Source organism: Nycticebus coucang, chromosome 5, assembly GCF_027406575.1.
Source record: "Nycticebus coucang isolate mNycCou1 chromosome 5, mNycCou1.pri, whole genome shotgun sequence".
Classification (NCBI taxonomy): domain Eukaryota; kingdom Metazoa; phylum Chordata; class Mammalia; order Primates; family Lorisidae; genus Nycticebus; species Nycticebus coucang.
Genome location: NC_069784.1, coordinates 31,572,444 through 31,595,214, shown reverse-complemented (window position 1 = coordinate 31,595,214; position 22,771 = coordinate 31,572,444). Strand labels below are relative to the sequence as shown.

At 38.4% G+C, this 22,771-nt stretch overlaps 1 protein-coding gene across 3 annotated transcripts; it reads right to left on the bottom strand.

Annotated features, from left to right (window-relative positions):
* Positions 1-1,464: 1,464 nt before the first annotated feature.
* VCAM1 (vascular cell adhesion molecule 1) lies at positions 1,465-21,578 on the bottom strand. 3 transcript variants are annotated; one of them, XM_053591988.1, is made up of 10 exons: positions 21,329-21,578; positions 20,531-20,806; positions 17,878-18,198; positions 16,342-16,608; positions 12,547-12,822; positions 9,489-9,809; positions 8,367-8,633; positions 6,544-6,810; positions 5,332-5,598; positions 1,465-4,483 (listed from the first exon to the last, which is right to left on the bottom strand). In XM_053591988.1, exons 1-10 carry the CDS (start codon positions 21,390-21,392, stop codon positions 4,326-4,328), a joined length of 2,484 nt encoding a protein of 827 aa, XP_053447963.1. In that variant the 5' UTR covers positions 21,393-21,578; the 3' UTR covers positions 1,465-4,325. The 3 variants fall into 3 exon arrangements, with proteins under 3 accessions (XP_053447963.1, XP_053447965.1, XP_053447966.1); XM_053591990.1 differs by lacking the exon at positions 5,332-5,598 and having other exon boundaries at positions 21,329-21,574; XM_053591991.1 differs by lacking the exons at positions 5,332-5,598; positions 6,544-6,810 and having other exon boundaries at positions 21,329-21,576.
* Between the last annotated feature and the right edge of the window lie 1,193 nt (positions 21,579-22,771).

Genomic DNA, 22,771 nt, shown 5'->3' with positions numbered 1-22,771 from the left:
GTTGAGAACCAATATTGCCAAAAGTATACAGCAAGATTTGAATTCATTTCCAAGAAAACCAGACTATGAAATACATTATGAGGGAAAGGAAAGTTTATCAATATTATAAAAGTGTTTATGTGGCTCCCTCAATCGACTATTTACTTCCTTTTCACTAGAATATTAGGCAAATAAATGAGATAGTTTCATGCTCACATTTATAGACGCTCTGAGGATGTCCACTGCAGGTGGAAAGGGCTGGCAGGTGTCTTCTCTGCTTCACTAGAATGCCAGGCAGCCAGAGAAAGTTGACAGTGGCATCCAATATGGATCAGACCCACTTGAGAGACCAGAAAAAAGTTTCCTTGTTTCCCCAGATAATCAGCTACTGTTCAAATCTAAGACTTGCCTATTTTCCTTTACCCATTTTCAATCTCATGAATGCTACTTCTCTTGACCTAGATCAAGAAGAAGGTGGGGACCTCCCTAGGTCTCTAGCGGGGAATGAACCACCATTTTCCCCCCACACTATCATGGATCTTCTGGAGGTACCAAATGCAATCCTGTCCTTCGGACAACTTTGTTGACTAAGCTATTGATGAAGGCTAGGATAGCCCAAGGCCAGGCAAAATCTCAGGTCATGTATAGGCATCTTTCTGGAAAATAAACAAGGTTTGCAGGCAGCTGATTAGTCGAAAGCCCTTTCTAAGCAGTGATGAGGGCAGCTGGCTTGGCTTCTCTACAAAGGTAACGTGATGGTTTCTGGTGAATGCAAGTTGGTATCTCTGCAGGTCTTGGCTCAGCTTCCTGAGGCTTCCTAGTGTTTCCCAGGCTCTCCATGGTCAGTTCTCTCTCACCTGAGGCTGCCTCATACAAGGTTATCCTTTTCGATGCAGGTTATATCCCCTTACCTACCAGGCCTTATCACGTCCCTCTCTTTCCTATTACCCAGGAGAGATGAAAGATGGAGTGTGGGGTGGGCAAGGTCACTCGCTTCTCTTTTTGTTCCTTCTCAAGGCACAAGTTCTGTGCTCTCCTTCCCTCTTGATTTTTAAAAATTTGCTCTATTAAATGTAAAATTTATTAAAATCACTATCACCCAAATCAAGCAACAGAACAAAAATAGAACCCAAATGGCTCTTTTTTCCCCTTCCAGTCCCCATCACCCAAGGGATAACTATCCTCATTCTAACACTACGTATTCATTTTGTCTGCTTTTGAGCTACAGAAAAATGAAATTATCTAGTATGTACCCTTACTGATGTTTTCTCGTACTCAATATTTTTTGTGTGAGATTCATCCATGTCGTCACAGGCAGTCACAGTCCAAGAAACTGCCTTTGAAGTTAAAGAAAGTTCATTAACTGTCTTTTCTACTTGCATTTTTTGTACCATCTGAAATCTGTAGCCGTGTGAATACTTATGGTAAAGACAGGGAGGACTGAAAAGCACAAAGAAAAGAAAAGCCAAAATTAACATTTTTAGGCTTTATTGTCTAAAGGTACAATGTTTAAAATATCAGTTTAATTTAGTTGGGAATATACACAAAATGACATAGAGAAATCTCAGGAGTGTTAAGCTAAGTGAAGAAGACAGACACAAAAGGCCATCAGTGGTTCTCAACCTTCCTAATGCCGCGACCCTTTAATGCAGTTGCTCATGTCGTGGTGACCCCCAACCATAAGCTTATTTTCATTGCTACTTTGTAACTGTAATTTTGCTACTGTTATGAATCATACTGTAAATATCTGATACTCAGGATGGTTAGGCAACCCCTGTGGAAGGGTCATTCGACTCCCAAAGGGGTCACAACCCAGAGGTTGAAAACTGCTGGCTACATGCTCTACAATCCCATTTATATAAAAGAAGCAAGAAGACCGTGGAGATTGAAAACAGGTCTGTATTTGTCAAGGGCCAAAGATGGTGGTGGGGTGGGAAGCTTTACTGCCAATGGAGTGTGATGGAAATCTCGAAGTGATAAAAATGTTCTATTTATTGATTGTAGTAATACATATAATTTTTCAGATGCCATTAATAGTAGTATAAAAATTACAAACTCCCTGGAAATAAATTTTTAAAAGAAGATATTTATGAAATGAAGAAAATAACAAAACTTTTCTAAAAGATTTGATAAGGATCAGTAAGAAAAAGACAACCAATGTCTAGAAAGACAGCCAAAGAAATGTACAGACATTTCACAAAAGAGAACACTCTTCTTTCTACATAAAAGGTCCTAAAATGTTTTTTTAAGTTCTAGCTTATTAATAATCTGCGAAATTAAATTTTAAAACATTATGATAAATCAATTTACAGTCATAAGGACTTAAAAATGTTTTAGATCAGACAATACCACACTTGGCAAGCTTTTTAATAATGGGAATATTTTTGCCTGCTGGTTAAAGTATAAATTATTTTAGCAGCTTCAGAAAACAGTTTAGTTTTCCCTATAAACTTCAGTATGTACAAATACTATTACCCGGCAGTTTCCTTAGAGAAATTGTTGCACCCTGGGTAAATTCTTATACAGGTTAGCTAGGAATATGTGCACAGTTCACAGAAGTTTTGTTCACAATAGAAAAAAGTAGAAACAGCCCAAATATTGATCAACATTAGGAGATAAGCAAATTACAGAGAAGTATTATAGTAGAATACTATAGCACAATAAAAAATAAATTACCTGTAATTATACAGCAACACGAATGAATTGTTCAAGAACATAATTTTGAGGGAAACAATGAAGTCACGAGGCAGACAAATACATCATTTTATTGTATTTATATAGAATTCAAAACCTGGCAAAACTAAGTAATGTACTACTTATGCATGCATAAATAGGTATAAAGTTCCAAAGGAAGCAAGGAAATGAGCAATATAGAATTCAAGACATTTATTGGTTACGCTAAATAAGAGGAAAGAGTTGCCATCAGCATGTGGCTCATAAAAAGCTCTAAAGAACAGTGATGTTTCACCTCTTGGCCTTGGGGTATATACATAGGTATTCATTTGTTGCCCATTGACAAGTGTATATTAATCTACATTTTTTTGTATATACTGTTTATATTTTTACATTTAAAAAATGGCAGATTCCGAGGAACCAAAACCAAGTATTTCATTAGCTTAGGATGACACCAAGATATCTGAATTTTTGTCACATTCCCATGGTGATTTTAATAAAAGCAGTCTGTGGACCACATTTTACAGTATCTATTATTTCCATAGTTTGAACTCTTCACTCTTGTAACTTGGCAATTCAACAAAAGCTGCAACATGGCTTGGTGCCCATAGTTCAGAGGTTAGGGAGCCAACCACATACACTGAGGCAGGCGGGTTCGAACCCAGCACGGGCCTACTAAACAACAATGACAACTGCAAAAAAAAAAAAAAAATAGCTGGGGGTTGTGGCAGACACCTGTAGTCCCAGCTACTTGGGAGGTCGAGGCAAGAGAATGACTTAAGCCCAGGAGTTAGAAGTTACCGTGAGCTGTGACATCACAGCCCTCTACCAAGGGTGACATAATAAGACTGTCTCAAAAGAAAAGAAAAAAAGCTACACCATGATTAAGGAGGCAGTTTCTATTAAATAAGCACACAACCCTTCCAATTCCAGAAATTATTATTTTACTATACAAAAAAAATCTAGACATTCACAAAAGAAAGTCAAAAGAGGTTTCATTTTTAGAGCACATTTGGAAAATGACTCAACAGTCTGCTGAACCGATATGAAGCTGCATCTCCGTACCATACTAGTACCATTCTGGAAAGAAACCCAGTCTACCGTTTCACCATCGGTTGAGGCATTTAGTACCTGAAAGTCAACCTAGCGCTCTCTCTATTTATCATTTGCCTATAAACATATAAAACCTGGCATCTTTACAAAACACAACATTATTATCAATGAACTTCATAGGAATAAAATTTTGTTAAAGGAAATAAAACATAAGAAAAATGATGTAGGTCAGCTGTCAGTCAATATTAATGTAAAATTTTCCTAAGATACATTAAATTATCACAGTACAGGCAACAGCATTTAATTATTTGAACCATCTTATTTTAAGCAAGCAACCTTGCTATGGCATAATTCTATTTTATATATGTACAGATTGTGTTACTGTCTATGCACATCTAGGAACTTGCCCCATCTCAATAGAAGTGACTGCTTTTCAGGCAGAAAGGTTCCCTGTGGCTTTCCTTGCTGGCAGCACAGACATAGGTGGTCATTTCTTTCCAAGTTCATTACATTCAGGGAAGTCTGAACTCCAAGTTCACTGTTTTTCCCATGGAATGATGAGCAGTGTTAAGGATTTGGACTAATAAATAATGTCTCTAGTTCAACATAGCAGACGTTCGCTACACTTTTGATTTCTGTGCGTCTACGAGACTGTAGGACCCTCTCATGTTGGCTCTTCTTGCAAAGTAAATGATCATTCCAATGGCAGGTATGATTAAGGAGGATGCACAATAGAGCAGGACAAGCGCAGGATGAAACGGGTTGTTATTTTCTCTTTCTGGAAAAGTAACAAAATGGATACAATTAATGTCTAGTGCAAAAAGAGTTCATTTAATAATAACAATAGTGGCACGTTTTATTATAATAATACAACTAGCTCCCGAAGGAGAAGTAAATCAAAACAGTGATAAGAACCTACAAGAGACCCCAAATGCATATTTTTCTGAATTATCCAAATAATTTAAACATGGTGCATCGATATTGATGGCATGCTAAGTAGTAGTTCTTCTATTTCTCTTGTTTTCCTTTCAATTTCATAAATTATCTTTTGCCTTTCTATTTTCCCCACAGCCCAAAACAGAAATTTCCTGCTAATTCAGTTGCCAGGGAAACCTTCACATACAATTTTTTATTACTTGTATAAACACTGAATACCTTAAAGACTCCTGACCATTTCTATCAAAATACATTCACGCCAAGACAAAATGAAACAAATAAAAAGCCCAGGCAAATACAAAGGAACACTGGCTTAAAAATACCTAGAAAATTATCAGTTTTTTTTTTTATTTTTGGTTCTCCATTTATTTTAAACTATATTCAGATTGGGGGCACGAATTTCTAGCTGAGTGCCTATTATTCTTTGATTGTTCATTTAAATATTAGGTGGAAAGTGGCAAGCATGTTAAGTGCTGAATTTAATAAAGCAATGAGAAAAGACAACAATGTGTGAGAGAGACGGTTCAGAGGCAGAGAAGCGCCTTTGATGTGACTTTAGAAGAGAACAGTCAAGTACAGACAGAACTACAGAAAGGTCAGGAGGCCGATTTCCTGGAGCTGGGCTTTATTAAAGATGGCCTGGAGTCATCCAGGAATAGAGAAAAAAGGAATGAATATATTTTAACCTACTCATAACTGAGATCTCAATCTGTCCAGAATCAGCCCCAACCTCATTGGAGGCACTGATTACATATACGCCTGTGTCATTTTGAGTCACATGATGCAAGGTAAATGTTCCATTCTTTGAACGCATAGTAACTTCATCGCCCAGACCAACTCTTTTCAGGATAATCACTGCAGGTGGATGACTAAAAGTTTTACATGTAATCGTGATATTTTCTCCTTCTGTAACACTTCTAGATGGATGTATTGATATTGTCATGTTTCGAGGAGGTACTGTGAAGACAAAACATGGTAATGCTTGCAATTTTGAGAGATTTGGCCAGATCAGTGAATTTTTTTTATCAGTTTCCCGACTTCGGTTTGAACTTTCTCTACATTGTCAAGTGACCGCTGTTTCAGGTCTTGGAAGAGTTGGCATTTGTAAGAGTTGGCATTTGTTTACAGTTCTAATTGTCTGCCGCTGCCAAGCATGGCTTCCAATACACAATAGGAGCTCATTAGCATGAAAGCAGTGAGGAACTGATTAGCCCCAGGCCGATGCATCCTCCTGCACCACTAAGATCAACACATTCTACCCACTGTGCATTCACCAGGGGAGTTAGGAGATCAAGGGGCTCCTCGAGTTTGCTGCATCTGATTATTATCCTGAAAAAAGTCAATCTGGAAAATATGCAGTTACTTCATGTTAAGAAAATAGTATTCCCTTCTGGAAGGAAGGAAGAGGATCTGGATAGATTCCTTCTTTTTCTTTTATTATATTTTTCCCTTTCTAAACTTTTATTTTATTTTTTTATTTTTATTAAATTATAGCTGTGTACTTTAATGTAATCATAGGGTACAATGTGCTCATTCTTTTTCTATATGCCAATCCTACTTCTCTAGTTTCCTTATTATCCCCAGGGAAAGGTTTTAAAAATATGGCTAAGCACTTAGCAAATGCAAGATCTTGGAGACCAGTGATGAATTTTACACTTTGACAAAAGCAAATGGGAATTCCATACTCACCAATGATTAATGTCAACTTCCTCCCTGACCTCTCTAGGATAGAGCCACTGTGCTTGATTATTTCAAGAAATATTAAGAAATAACCACAATCAACATGGAATTCACCCCCATTTTTCTCTCATTCATCTACTACTAGGAAGTCTTTACAATCCACAGAACCTCTAAACTATTATGAAAAAATAAATAAATAAAAACAAAAATAAAAAAACTAACCTTTCACATCAAGTGTTAAACTTTTTAATTGTGAGCCAAGCTCATTTTTAGATTCACATTCATAAACCCCAGCATCTTCCAGCTGGGCCTCCCGGATGATATATGCGCCGTCTATGGATTTTAGGACTGTGTCTCCTGTCTCTGCTTTCTTTTTCAGGATTATCCATGTTTCTGGAACATTTTCACATGTACAGGAGATAGTGACAGAGTCTCCTTCTTTGATACTCTCAGAAGGAAAAGCTGTAAGATTTATGTCTTTTGGAGCAACTGTAAAGAGAATTTAAAAGGTACCCCCGATTGAGTGCAATATAAGTCAGTTCCATACTAATGTATAACATCAACAAATAGCTGCCAAAGAGCTATCTGTGCTTTTTGTTTGCATCTCAGGTCAAGAAGGGCAAGTAAAGAAGCCAAGAACTCACCGGATTGTTGGAAACTATCATGTTGTAACAAGAGAAGGCATGTTATGTTTCTCTTGTGCCCCTTAATGTGATTCTTTTACACGGACTAGTACAAAGAATAAGTGTCTAATAAATAGCTATGGAATTCATATGTGAGAAACAAAATTAATATTTTGTCACACAGTTGTGCAAAATTTTCCCTCTAGTACAAATACCTTTACAGGCTTCTGAGTTTTGACCTGGATCTTCCCTGATCAAGAAATTAAGCTGCATAAAGATGCCTTTTTCAGCATCCTTAACAACACCACTACCGTTTACTGAGTTCTAGGCACTGGGTTAAGTGCTTGACATATAACATCTTTATTAATGCATCAACCTATTGGGGGAAGTACCACATCAACATTTTTTATTTTTTATTTTTTTATTAAATCATAGCTGTGTACAATAATGCAATCATGAGGTACAATGTGCTGGTTCCATATACAGTCTGAAATATTTTCACCGAACTGGTTAACATAGCCTTCATGGCATTTTCTTAATTATTGTGTTCAAACCCTTATACTCTACACTTAGTAAACTTCACCTGCATCCTTCCAAGATGCACCCTAGGACATCAACATTTTTTAAATCAGATTTCTACTAAGGTCATCTATTTGGGGGATCTGATTTAAAATTCTTTCCTTAACTAAAGCTGTGGCAGCCATCTTTTTTTGCTTTTGTTTTGATTGCGGTTGTGCATTGCCCTTCCAAGATTATTCCTTTAAATTGCAAATCTCATTGAGATGAGGTAATAAGAATGTCTTAATATCATTATCTTAGTGCAAATAATACCCAAAGGGAGGGTCTAGGGGCAAATCTAAATTGATTGCTTCATGATTGACTTTGGCTTGCCCAATAGAAATTGCGGGTTTGAGTCTCTATCCTGGAAAGAGGGGGCCTAGATAACCAGACTAATGAGCCAGAGCACACAGTCACTGCTACTCTTGGACTTTGCAAAAGGTGTTAAGTGTTATCTTAGGCTTCTGAGCAAATACTAGTAGACACCTTGGGAAATTGCTGCTTGGAGTCTAATTAAAGCCAACTCTTAATCCTCAATCCTGTGGCTTTAATCCTAAATAATTCCCAAATACATAATATACTCCTCCTATGTTTATTTCAACACCATGATCATTGCCTGGTAAGTGTAACTGGAGCCCCTGGCACAGTTCCCAGAGCTAACATTTCACTTGAAGTTAGAAGAATTTCAGGATAAGTAACTTGTAATTTCCCAGGCACAGGAAATAATCATTAACTCTTCAAAAGACTCAATATCAATACACTTTTATAGTAAAAATTTTGTTGTCAAGGAGGGTTTTGCTCACAACCAATAACACAACCAAAAAGACACCAGCAATGATAACCCATCCATCACACTCGGCTCACCTTGGATAATTAATTCTACTGCTTTTCTGTTTGTTCCAGCCTGGTTAATCCCATCACACACATAAATTCCAGAATCTTCCTTTTCTGTAGAAATTAAGGTAAGAGTTGCATTCTCAGAAAGAGGCTGCAGAGCCCCATCCTTTAGCTGCCTGCTCCACAGGATTTTCGGAGCTGGAAGGCCATCGCTGGAGCATGTCATTGTCACAGAACTGCCTTCTTCCAGGATGGAGGAGGGGCTGACCAAGATGGTTGTATCATTGGGGGCAACTGAAAAGGTAGAGATACCTATTAGATTGACTCCTCATACCCTGAGTCCCAAAGAGTTTTAAAAATATTGCAAAACTGGGCTACAGGTTCTATGGATTCAAGAGTTTCTGTCCTGATTTACTTTAGCAGATACAGAATGAAAGAGTAGAATATGGACACATCATGAATGTATTCTGATGAGAGTAAGTTCTACAGAAACTCTCTTGCTACCAAAGAATGGATGGTCCACAATAGTGTATATTGCCTATTAGTAGATTAATCATGACCATGAATTACTTGAATCTCCTCCTATGAAAAGGTATGTTCTCCTTCCCCCACCCTTGACTCTGAGTTGGCCTTGTGACTCGTTGTGAGCAATATAACAGTGACAGTTACAGAAGCAGTAACACTGTAGGACTCCCACACCTTGACCTTTAGGAGGCTACTTTTCTTTTTACCTTCTTGAAACACTGCTCTGCGATTAAACTTAGGCTACCTTTCTTGAGGATGACGAAAGAAAGGCCATAACATCCTGGATAAGACTCCAGATTCATGAGTGAGGTGACCCGAGATCAATCGATCTTGCCAATCTTTCTAAAATGCTTATGGGAGCTCAGCCCATATTGACGTGACTAACTGCCAGCTGGCCCCTCTCCAAATTGCCAACTCATACAATCATGAGCAAATAAATGGTTATTATTTTAAGTTTTTTGGGGGTGTGGGGTGGTTTCTTATAGTCATTATTATTTTGATATTTCTTTTCAGTTATTGCTTTTTCCACAGAGGTTTTAATTGTTAACCTTATTTTAACTATTATTTGGCAAACATGGCAAAGAAATCTATATTAAATTGTGGAAGCAACACTTATGTACTCACCATTGACAAAAAGTGTCTGTGTACTCTTCCTTTGTTTGGGTTCAAATTCCAATCCATCAATTTGTAACTTAGCCTGACAAACAAGAACTTTTCCAGTATCTTCAGTGGTGGGGATGAAGGTCATTTCCAAACTTTTGGTCTCTAGGGATTTTCTATCCAGTTCCTCCAAAAAGTTTTCATTTTTCAGAATAGTATCTCCCTTAAGTAATTCAATCTCAAGCCGGTCAAGAGGATATACATTAGGAACCTTGCAGGTTACTGTGACAGGGTTTCCATTCACTAGCAGACCACTCATTTCAATTTCTGGATCTCTAGAGAATGCTGTAAATATCAAGCAAAAATGATGTTTATAAATAACATTCAAGGCAAAATTGAGCTAAGCCCTATCAAATATAAAGGTCTCAAAATAACAGCTTTAACTCAACTAGAATAGAATGATCATTGGTAAATAATGATGTTAAGAATAAATACATATTCATGATATTAAATATAAATAATGTAGGAAACAGAAAATACATCATAAATTATTATCAAGTAATACTTTTTTTTTCTTATTTTTCTCTTCTTAGTAATGAAATCATGTTGAGTGCCATGACCTGATCTTTGCTAAGGACACATCAGCTTCCATCATCTTACTTAGTAACACTATATTTAATTTGTTTTTATTTTTTAAGTAAATTAATTTCAGGTTAATATGAAGGTACAAACAACCTGGTCAAAATATTTGATTTTGTTAGGGAAACTCCCTCTTGTGGTTATGTCCCACACACAAAAGGTGTGCCAATATATTTTTTTTTTTTTTTAACTTTTATTACAGTAGAATCGTTTTATTATTAGTTATTGGCAATCTCTTATTGTGCCTAATTTACATATCAAACTTTATGATAGGTATGTATAGGTAAGAAAAGTCATAGTATACCCAGGGTTCAGTACTGTGTTTGTGGAGTATATACAGGTCTGAGGTTTCAGGCGTCTGCTGGAGGTCTTGGAATGTATCCCCTGTGAATAAGGGGAGGTGTCTATACTTTGCTTATTTACAAGTTTGTGGTGTAGATCAAATGACAACATACTAAAGTGCTTTGTAAACTGTAGGGTGCCAAGTATATTTTAATTATTATGAATATTTTACAAAGCCCCTCAATCATATAGTATTGGAATTAATACTGATGTTGGAAGCAGGGAAAGATCTAACTATTGAATACCTATTTCTTTAACAATTGTTTTTATCTCATTTAATTATTTTTTATTTTTTTTTTTTTTTTTTTGCCAATATATTTTAAATGTTTTAAATATTTGCCATGATGTATTGAACACTTAAGATGAACAAGTATCTTAACATGCCATTATCTCAGTCTTCAAAGCAGCTGGTTAAAATGACTATTATTTATTTCATAGCTCAGAAGATTGAGATGTCATAAAGACTAAGAGATTTTTTAGTACACATCATACCAAGAAAGTCACTGGACTAAGCTCACAATTGTGTTGTTTCTCTGACCTGAGAGCCCAGGCGTGCCTTCCCAAAGCTGGGTAGCCACGTGGTGTCAAGTAAGACTCACAAGCACTTCTCGATTTAGACAGTTTAAATTCTAATGATCAAATTCATGCAGCAAGTTTTAAATATTTCTCAAATAATACCTAGAATTATGAAAAGAATTCTTAACTGTGTTATTTAGAATCTAACCTGAGAGATTTGTAATCCAAATAATAATGCTCATAATATAACCTACGCAAATCAACAAAAATGAGATTAAAATAGTTATCAAGGGCAATAATAATGCTAAAAAGGTTTCTTTCTTAAGCAAAATGTTGTTCAAGCGATACATTCTCAAATAGTTTCATATTGCCGTAAGACTTCACCTCTGGTTTTCACTTCTTTTGGGAATGGTCTACATCAGCAGATCACGGACTCTGGGTAATATGATAATGCACGTAAAATTTACCCTTCTTCTGAGAGATTCAAATCCCTTTACAGACATACTCTAACTCATCCTCAACAAAATCCCAAAGGGTTTGGGCAAGGATTCTGGTGGAAAAAAATCTCTACAATCTGTTCTCTGGAGTTCCACTGAGTAAAACAAGGCAAAGTAACCCTCCCAAAGATATAACTTTGTTGTCACTTTGCGCATTTTGTCCCCCTATCATGATAAGACTGAGGAACTCCAGCAATGTCGAATTCATAGAGAATTGAGCTTGTAAATACTTTTTGTTTAACGTTGACTCAAAGTGCTTTTATTAGCTCAGATAAAAAGCTCAGTTACTTTAACCTACTTGTAAATACTTTTTATTAAAGTGACAAGACTACCAAGTGTCATGTTATATGTGCACAGTGTAACTCAGCACTGAGACTCAGAGCTGCCCCTGATCCTGCTCCTCACCTGAGCGACTACCACCAACTATCCCCATCCCCAGCCTAACTCCTTGTCTATCTTCATTCTTGGCTTTCTCCCTTCCTCTTGCCTCATTTTCTGTCTTTTTTTTCTTTTTTTTTTTTTTTTGTGGTTTTTGGCCGGGGCTGGGTTTGAACCCACCACCTCTGGCATATGGGACCAGCGCCCTACTCCCTGAGCCACAGGTGCTGCCCCCTCTTGCCTCATTTTCTTCCCATCCTACAGATCAGCTTTCCAAATGTGCCTTTAAAAGAGGCTTCACCTCCAATTTGGACAGTTGAGCAGCTGTCATCCCCAGCCAGCCATCTGGATGGGCACTGACTCCACTGCCTTCACCGTCTCTCTCTAGCCCACACACACACGTAAGGGATGGAGAGCAGGGAGCGTATTCAAGTGCACAGTGACAGAGTCTTAACGTGACACAGCTTCACCAATGCACCCACAGTAGAATTAAGGGTGGTATATAGACATGAAATGTGTACTTAAGATTTAGGCCCATTATGCTGCATCAAAGCATTCTGGTTCAAAGATTTAAGAACCATTCACAATGCTAAGTTCCCTTTCTAAATATATGGCACTCACTGTATATCACAGACTCACATCCTTTTCCTTCCAATGGAATTAAAAACAAACAAACAAATAAACAGGAAACAATTCTGAAAGCCACTTACAGTAGAGCTCCACCTGGATTTCCTTTTCCAGTTTCCTTTGTCCACAGGTCACTGTGCACAGGTAAGAGTGTTCATTCTCAAAACTCACAGGGCTCAGGGTCAGCACAGACTTGGTCCCCTCACTCGTCAACTTGCCACTCAGAGGGCTCTCTATCTGCGTTCTCCAATGGAAAGAAGGGGATTCGCAGCCCGTGACACCACATGTCAACACAACTGAATCTCCAATCTGAGCGACAATCCGGGGTCCAGGGGAGATCTCAACAGTAAATGGTTTCTCTATAGGGGAGGGGAGAACAAAAGGAAAAGAAAATAAGATTCTTTTCTTCTTTTTAGGAAAGAAGAAAGGAAGAATAAATAAAGAATCTTATTTTCTTCCTGAAAAGAAGAAAAGAATCTTATTTATTCTTATGATATGTGAAAATCAATATATGATTTTTATTTTTCCTGTTATCCTTTCAGTTATTTGTGCCAAGAAGAAATTACACCTCTCCACATTGGACCTGGCAGGAAAAAAGACCATAATCTTTTAACAATGAATCTCTGATAGCCTGTTGATTCTTTCACTTAACAACATGAATGTTGATAAAAATTTGTCAAGACAGGTGGACATCTTTTCACAGCAACAATCCAAATGCAGTTTATCAAATCACTGCAGCAGTGGACAAGAGCTCAGATGATTTAAGTGGTTCTTGTGTGTCAAGAATTATGTAAACTACTTTCTCTTCCTTCCTCTTCTCCCCTTTTTGGGTTCTTTTTTCCCCTCCTTCTCTTTCCTGAGGGAATTTAGGCTCAGAAATGCTAAATAACTGTACCCAACTTGCAAGAGGCAAAATTAGGACTTGATGCCAGGTGAGACTGATTCAAGGTCCCAGCTTTTCAGTTGCCGGAACAACTAAATTATATCATCCTTATGTGGAGGTGAAACAAGATATAAAAGAGGTCCTGAGAAAAGCTACACACCCAAGGTGTCATCTAATTAAAAACAATACCCACAACGGACCAGCACTTGCAGCTTCTGTTCAATAATACAAAGTTGTACCATGAGAGTCACACAGACTCACACTGAAAGCAAAGTAAAAATCTAAGCACTAAGGTGATACATAAGCCACCTCCAAACTTTGCTTGATGCAAGATAAACTACATCACAATGTGCAGGGGCTGAAAGCTGAGATGGGAGGGCAAACTCCCATGTGTCAAGAAGCCAGGAAGGCTCTTTGGCTGTCGGGGCTCTCCCTGATAGGTACACAAACTTCTGCTGCGTGACTGTGGTGTAGGGAGAAAGGGAATTCTCAGTCTTGACTTTATTCCCCCTAAAGTGGTTGGGCAACCCTGAAAGTGACAGATGAAACTCAGAAAATCACCACACTCTTCCTTATAAATAGCAGGCTGGAGATAGAAGAACTCTCAATGAATAAATAAATAATCCAGATCAGCCATGTTTTGCATGGTCTCATCTATTTTGCTCAATTTGTTTTGTCTAATTGTGATATCTTAGTAGTTTGGAAAAAAGGATCTCATGAAATAACCTCCACAAACCAATGTGTGATTGGATTTTGAAAAAGAGATCATTCAGCATAAGCAGAGTTTCTGAATCCTTTATATGCTGTAACGGGGTAAGAATGACTTCTCAGATGATTCTTTACAGTGGGTCTGTATGTTACCATGAGAACTCGTAACTTAGGTCGCTGAAAGGTCCCTTGGAAGTTCATTTCTACCTTCAATACTTAAGGTCATTAGCATCCCATGTGATGCAAAGGGCAAAACAACTCTCCGCAAGCCCAGAACACATTTCCTGTGCACATTGAAAGGTGACGCATTTTTTTTTTTAAAAAAATGGAGACTTTACATCCTTCGTATTAATCTGGATGGAAGTGGAAGACATTATTCTTAGTAAAGCATCACAAGAATGGAGAAGCATGAATCCTATGTACTCAATTTTGATATGAGGACAATTAATAACAATTAAGGTCGTGGAGGAGGGAAGCAGAAAGAGGGAAGGAGGGAGAGGGGTGGGGCCTCAGTGTGTTCCACGCCTTCTGGGGGCAAGACATGATTGCAAGAGGGACTTTGCCTAACAAATGCAATCAGTGTAACCTGGCTTACTGTACCCTCAATGAATCCCCAACAATAAAAAAAAAAAAAGAAAGAAAGAAAGAAGGAAGGAAGGAAGAAAGGAAGGAAGGAAAGAAAGAAAGGTGATGCAGCGTATTTGGGGGTAGAACTATCCCAGGATGGATGATAAGCTTTGCACACTTTTATTAGTGTAAATTTTTCGCTGGTCATTTGGGAATGCTCATAACACTAAACTGAGGGCACAGACTGACGGTGAGTTTGAATTATTTTATCACCCAAGATTAAGCTCCACGTTTTCGTGCTTGAAAAATTGGCGCTGCCCATGCTTACAATGTATTCATTAATTCAACTAACATTGAACACTTACTATGTGTCAAGTATTGTGCTAGGCACCCAGACAGTAAAACACACACACGCAGGGTTCCTGGCTTTATCTAGCTTAAGGCTTAATAGAAAAGAAAGAACTGACAGAAAGACACATTTAAATAGGTAACGTTATTTTTGCTCTTCCAGGGTGTGTTTACACATGCCTGTCTTTCCTTGCTAGTTTGCATTCTCCTCCAGGCCAGTTGCCACTTCTTATTCATGTCTCTATGCCCAGCACCAAGCACAATTCTTTGACTCTTGGACCAGGGTCCTTAATTAGTATGTACTGAATGGAACAGAAACTACCCCACGCTCTCACTTCTATGTGGAATCTAAAAATGCCAAACTCAGCTTAGTAGAGAGCAGAAGAGCAGTTACCAGAGACTGGGGGTGTGGGGCGTAAAGGAACAAGGAGATGTTAGTCAAAAGTAGCAAAGTTTCAGTTAGACAGGAGGAACACGTTTTAGATACCTATTGCACAGCATGGTGGCTACAGTTAATAATAATAATGTATGTTTTAAAATAGCTAGAATAGTAAATTTCAGAGTTCCCATCACCAAAAGTGATAAGCAAGGTGATGGACACCTTGATGCTTGATTTAATCATCCCACATTGTACACTTATATCAAATCCCACATGGTGCCCTATGATGTACACAATCATGATTTGCCAATTGAAAATAATATCAATTCCAATAAAAATAAATAATAAAGGCAGTTAGCTGTAATTGAAAAGGCATAAGATTTAGATTAATACCCGTTTGTATTAAAATAACAGAAAATGCAACTAAAGAGCTTTTGAAACTAGGCCAATTATGGACTGTGCTGCGCCTGTGGTGAGGATGATTGAGATTATACATGGAAAGAAGAACGTAGGATTCCTGGCGAACTCTAGGGGTGCTATCCACAAGCAGCACTCTTGTTAATCTCTGTGACACTCCATTCTCTCACCCGTAAAATAGATAGAAAATGTCTACCTTTCAGTTAACTGAAAAGTTTCAGTTAACTTTTCAGAAGTCAGCCCATTGTCGTCTAATTCTTAGGAGTGTGGAGTGAGAAGAGAAGAGAACCACAGGTGGTGACCTGAAAGATCAATATCCCAGGGGCAGGAGGAAGAGAGAACGCCAGAGAATAAGATGGGGAAGAAATGCTGTGAGATGGAAAAGACTCACCCAAGCGGGGAAGGGTCCCAGGAAGTCTGCGTAGTAGGGTATATACGTATTTGCACTAAAGGGCATGACCATCAGCAGGGTTGTCAGAGAACCTCACGGAAGCAATTCCAGCATTGAGGTGGCGTCCCTGTTGCTCAAATCCCAGCGACAATGCCTTTGTCCCTCCATCTTCACATTTTACTCACCTTGAACAATTAATTCCACTTCTTTTCTGTCTTTTCCGACTAGATTAACTCCTTCACACACATAAATTCCAGAATCTTCCATCCTCATAGCAATTAAGGTGAGAGTGGCATTCCCAGAAAGGAGCTGTAGCTTTCCATTATCTAATTTCTTGTTCCAGAAAATGTGTGGCGCTGGTTCACCCTCACTGGAACAAGTCATTGTCACAGAGCCACCTTCCTGCAGAGTTGTGGAGGGATTCACAGAGATACCTGTATTCTTGGGTGAGACTGAAAAGGAAGGACATAATATTAGCTATTGCAAGAGGGTGGGTGTATTAAATTTCTCTCACAGACTGTGTGCATGGGCTTCTGCAAATATGATGAACCTACTCTGCCAAACTACTATGAAGAATTGCTGAGTTATTAAAAATAGTGAATCTAGTTTCTGACTACTCTGATTGATTTTCCTGTTTTGACATTTTGTGCTTTCACATGGTCACAGGTGCTCAGAAATTAAGAAGCCCCATGTGGCTCCAACTCCCATCTCGGGGTAGGAGTCCCATCTAAGCCTCCTCGCCATGTGCTCACCCAAGTCAGCTTCAACGTTTACTGAGACAGTCAGCCCTCTGCCTTACAAAACAGTTGGTTTGGTTTGGGGGCAGCTCTCATTCCTAGCACAGTTTCCCCTATTGAGCTGAACTCTTCCTCTCTATAACTAACTGAAACATACATACTTTAGCCATCTACATGACAAAATAATATAAATCTCTCTTTCACACAACTGTCGTTCAAATGCTTAATAGAGTTCTCTTTCCCAGGTTTTATGTTCTCTAGGAAAAATATTCCCAATCTTGACTATTCTTCTCAAAATATTATTAAATTCCTTTTCATCTTCTTCTATTTCAGCTAAACAGGCTATACAGTTGGCAATACCCCCTTTGAATTGTGGTACCCAGAGAAGAACACAGCATTTTAGTCTAGAGCAGGCACAGACAGGCACTCGTACAAAATTCTGGGACTACAAGGCTGCTTCCATCTCCTGGTCATGTCAGGGAGAAGGGAGGTGATCAAATCCCATCACCGCTCCTTCACCTGGTGCACATGTGTGTTGGCACACACACATAAACACATATAAACACACAGAGAATAACTGCTCACTTTTTAAAGTTTCTATCCCTGTGCAGCTAACATTTCAAGGCTTATTATAAGAATTTATGAAACAAGATTTTGAAAATTCATAATTTGACCAATTTTCTACTGCCTAATCAGATGGTATTATTCCCCTTTGAGAGACAGGAAAATAGACAAATTAAGTGACACAAGCTCACACAGTTAATGGAGCCAGAAATTAAACTCAAGTCTTCTCCATTCAAATACAGTGTTCTTTTCACCAAACAATGTATGCTATTGGCAAATACTATGCTCTCCATGAATAAAAAGGGAATAAAAACAAACAAGTTTCTTGTTGACTTCGTTGCTAAGTTCATTGCTGTATTTTATTGCTATATCCCATACTGAATGCCCGTAGAGACTAGCCCGCATCACACAAGTACTCACTGTACACTTGCAGTTCTCTCGTAGTCTTCCTTTCTTTGGGAACAGAATCGATGTCATTAATATATAATCTGGCTCGACAAACAAGAGCTTTTCCGGTATCCTCAATGACAGGAGTGAAGGTTACTTCCAAACTCTTGGTTTCCAGGGACTTCTTGTCCACATCCCCCAGGAAGTCCTGATTCTTTAGGAGATGGTCTCCCTTCAGTAATTCCATCTCCAGCCTGTCAAACGGGTATACATCTGGGACCAAACACTTGACTGTGATTGGCTTTCCAGCCTCCAGAGGGCCACTGAAATGAATCTCCGGATCCTTAGGAAAAGCTGCAGAGGCCAAGCAAATAATTATATAATGGGTTTTTGCTCACTTCTTCCTCACAGTATAATACAGTGCAAATCAAGCCTAACTGTTTTCATTAATACAGTCTTAGTATCACAGAATTACTTAAGTAGCCTTATTTTACGTGGGTTCAAGGAGCCAGAATTTGAATCAATTATATTTTAGAGGATTCTTCCGTATACATTGAAGATTACATGTTATTGGAATAAAAGAAGAAATAAATAAACCTAATGTTTGTCGAAACTAACATGTGCCTGTCACTATGCTATGTCACTGTTTCACTAGGCCGTCTACTTAATACAGTGGTTTTATTTTATCCTCATAATAACCCTAAGAGACAGAGATCACATTTCACAGATAAGAGAACTTGGATTTGGTATGTTTGTCTAACTTGTGTGAGGTCACAGAGCTAGTAAAAGGTAAAGATGGAATTTAAACTCATTATTTACATTACTCTGTGTTTGCTACCGCAGATATGTTAGATCACATTCTCTTGTTTTAGTCAGGGCAGATATATTTCCATTTTAATAATAGCATCTGTAAGGCTCAGAATGTCATTGCAAAGAACAGTTATGGAGGAAGATACTCTTAGAAGTGAAAAGACAGATTTTAAATAATTGGCTTCTGATCATGATGCCTCTGACAGGAACTTATCCACCAGAAAGATACGCCTGTACAATCTTTACATTCTGGAAGGAAGGTTTGTTTTCTAAAATGCCTAACTTACAGTGCAAGAAAACACACTATTTCAGTGGGCCATTGGCTCCGTGGCCAGGGTTACCTTTTTTATCACAGACTGTCATGATGACAACACACTGGTGGATTCAAGACTGTGTAGTAAAAAAGAATATAAAGGTCTCAACTTTAAAGAATATCACAATCAAATGTGGAACCGAACTGCTAAGCCTGATGAGAAACAGTCACTTGGAGAAAAACCCGAGGCAAGATAATGAGAGCCAGCTGGACCTTCATTTCTCTTTTCTAAGTCTTCAACTTTTTGCTACTTGTGGGCAAAAGACAAAGGCACTGGAAATGCTTTGCTATGTGAAAAACATGGCAGTTTTCATTTCTCCACCAGTCATTTCTGCCCCTCATAGTTTGTAAGAAAAGTGCCTCATCGACACAGTCTGACATCAGGTAATGTAAGAACTTGCTACTTTTCCCTGTATTTACATAAGGGGACCTTTCAAGGAGCTTGGGAGGCTGCACCAGCATAAACTGCACGTCCAGCCAGAGTAATTGAAAGCAGCCGGACAAGCATCCTTTCTTGGGAAGCTTTAGCAACACACAGGGTTTGTTGAAGAATCCGTTAAGGCTCCTGAGCAAAATCCTAATATAGTAGAAAGGAACCAGCATCTTTATAATAAAATAAGGTCTTCATGAACAAATGACCATCAATGAGTACAGTTTCTTTAGAAAGAGAGGCCATCAATGATCAAAGACACACGATCAGTTAGTTTTTTACTTCTCTTGTTAACTCCATTTGCTGATCTGCGGATGGAGTGGGATGCATTTTAGTAGCTGGTAAACTAGGAGAATTCACTCCCCTTCACCAGGCAAAACTAATTTCTTATACAAATATCTCTGAGCACCCAGACTTCAAGGCACAACCTCTTCCTCCCTGAATGCCTAAATTTATCAGCACCAAACAAAGCGAAATATTTCCAAAATTTTTTGTTGTGTCTAAGGAAAAGACTATTATACAAAAGTTATTCTGGATCTTCTGTTTAATTCTTAAACTGATTTTATTTTATTTTTTTTAGAGGCAAATTATCTTTATTTTCCTTTCTATGACAATATTTTTATTTCACTTTTATTTTTTTAATTAAATCATAGCTGTGTACATTAATATCATCATAGGGCACCATGCATTAGCTTCATAAACCGTTTGACACATTTTCATCACCAAATTGCATAAGAATAAATGAATAGAAAATTCGTGAAGGTTGGGATTCATGAATCATTTAGGGCACGTGCAAGTAAACCTGTAAGGATATAATAAATAGAACTTTAAAAAAATTAAATGAAAAGAACCTTAGAGATTTTCATTTGATAGGTAAGGAAACTGAAGCCTGGAGAGGGGAAGTCTTATGCATGGTCATCGTTTTTGTGGTAGAGGTGGAAATAGAAGCCAAAATTTGGATTCCTGATCTGGTGCCAGCCCCCGCTGTCTCTAGCTTTCCTGGTGCTGCCTGCCTCACAGCTAAGAATCTGCACATGAATATCCTCTAAGAAACTTTTCCTTACATACCATTTTTTTCAAAACCATTTTCAAGCAAAGTCGAGAGAAAACCAAAGATTCTCGAAAGCACTCACAGTAGATCTCCACCTGGATTTCTCTTTCCAGTTTCCCAGACCCGCACGTTGCTGTGCACAGGTAAGAGTGTTCATTGGCGAAACTCACAGGATCCATGGTCAGCGTGGACTTGGTGCCCTCACTCCTCACCTTTCCATTCAGTGGGCTGTCTATCTGGGTTCTCCAAGAGAAAGACGGAGCCTCACAGCCCGTGGTGCTGCAAGTCAGTGAGACCAAGTTCCCGATCTGGGCCAGAGTTCTGAATTCAGGAGTGGTCTCAATTTTAAAAGCTTGGGCTGCAAAAGTAAAAAGGAGAAAAGCAAACTTACCACGCGGTTTTCTATCTTCTCCATTCTGCGGTAATGTCCAAACTATGATCTGTCTGATCTCTTCCCTAAACTGCTTCAGATTAACTGCAAAGTAGCCAAAAAGCCCTGAGGTGACTCCCAGAGAAGGTGCTGGAATCATTTTCACCCGGGAGAATTCTCAGTACGGACTTTGATGTCCAGTATCAAAGTCCTGCTGTTATTTGCTAAGTTTGACCTCATTATCAAGTATAGGAAACTAAAGAGATAGACCGACCAGAGATAGAGTCCCCACGGCTCATTTGACTTTGGAAGAAAAGTATAAAAAACTACCACTTTGCACCTCTAACTGTGAGAGTACAATGGCATTAGGCAAAACTCAACAGCAGACTAAAGGCCGGATTAAACTAATTTTTCCCCCTGTTTAAGATTCTAGTGCTTTGTTCACCAACGTAGCAAAACCAGGACTAAGAAGGAACGTTAGCGTTTATCAGATCAGGGAGAGGAACTTACAAGCTGCAAGCAGTGTCCAAAGCACAGTCCAGGCTCCAAAGATCAGGACCATCTTCCCAGGCATTTGAAGTTGCTGCTGTGATGAGAAAGTAGCGGTTCCAAAACTCTAATTTCTGCTCCAGCTGAAAGTGCTTGGGAAGAGCCTTCAGCCTCTAAAACCAGTGAGGCTCGGTGAGGAGTGAAATAGAAAGTCTGCTTCTTATAAAGAGTCTTGTTGCAGAGGAGGAGGGAAATCCCTTCAAGGGGAAACCCGGGGCAGAGCCAGGGAAAAAAGTTTAACTGACATCCAGCCAAGTCCAACATTAACCCCTTCAGCCGCCCTCAGTGCTGAAACCACTTTCTCTGTCCTGGAAAAATAAGGAACTTCCACAACTATAAAATACAGGCATTTCCTAACCTTCAACTCCAAACGGATATCTTCCTAGAAAAATACAAGACCGTGCTTATTGCAGAATGAAGCTTTCAGAATCTAATGGAGGCAGGGGAGGAGGAAATAGTAAATCAAAAACTTCAGTTTTTGAACTGGAAAAATAACCACCATGCCATGTGAATTTATTAATAATTTCTCTTAAGAAAATATATTGACAATTCTAAACAGAGATTAAATTTTACAAGAAAAAGGAAAAGGTCTTTTCTTTTGAAGAGTCATTTTTTCAAAGGCAAATAGCGTAATTTCTTAGTTTTACATTTTTTAATTTGTAAAAATAGTTCTTGTGACAACAAACACCAAGTTTCTGAATTTTCTTTTAATGGGAAGAAAATCAAGGAATGTCATTAAATATTGCTGCCAAAATAAGGGAAATAGTTTTTCTCTTTTGTTTCAGAAAAGCTATCAACCCTTGGGCAGCACCTGTCGCTCAAAGGAGTATGGCGCTGTCCCCATATACCAGAGGTGGTGGGTTCAAACCTGGCCCAGGCCAAAAACTGCAAAAAAAAAGAAAGAAAAAGCTAAAAAGTTATCAACCCTTTGGTCAAGTTTCTAGGTAATTGGAAGTCTATTGCAGACTTAAATGCAAATATATGAAATCCATCTGATGTGGCAAATCTTGGGGGCTCTGGAATTTAACTATAAGCCCCATTAAAACATGAAAAATAATATATTATTTTTATAGGGCTAGGGATGATAACCAATTTTATGTTTTTATTCCCCCCAGTGAAATGTTGTTGTTTTTTTTAAGTTCAATTAACTGACTGGTTTGACCTTGCACACATATAGCCTATGTCCTTGCAAAAATGCTTGCCTATCAAAAAGAAACCGGAACAGCCACTTCCTTATACACAGGCATGTCTACCTCACCTACCGGATCTTCAGTTCCTTTCATGGCCAGGACCAGTTCTTGTTCATTACAGTATCTACTTCTACAATATCTAATGCAAGGTTTTGCACTTAGTGGATACAAAAATGTGCAATAATAAACAGTATAAATTTGGAAAGGAAACTTC

What these genes read in the sequence shown, in the direction of transcription:
- VCAM1 (XM_053591988.1), bottom strand. Translation starts at nt 21,392, where the DNA reads ATGCCTGGGAAGATGGTCCTGATCTTTGGAGCCTGGACTGTGCTTTGG. An exon ending in GAGAGAACTGCAAGTGTACA is followed by an intron (nt 16,609 to 17,877) that starts GTGAGTACTTGT and finishes CTTCCTTTTCAG; the next exon opens with TCTCACCCAAGAATACAGGT. An exon ending in AGTGGAATTAATTGTTCAAG is followed by an intron (nt 12,823 to 16,341) that starts GTGAGTAAAATG and finishes CCTCCCCTATAG; the next exon opens with AGAAACCATTTACTGTTGAG.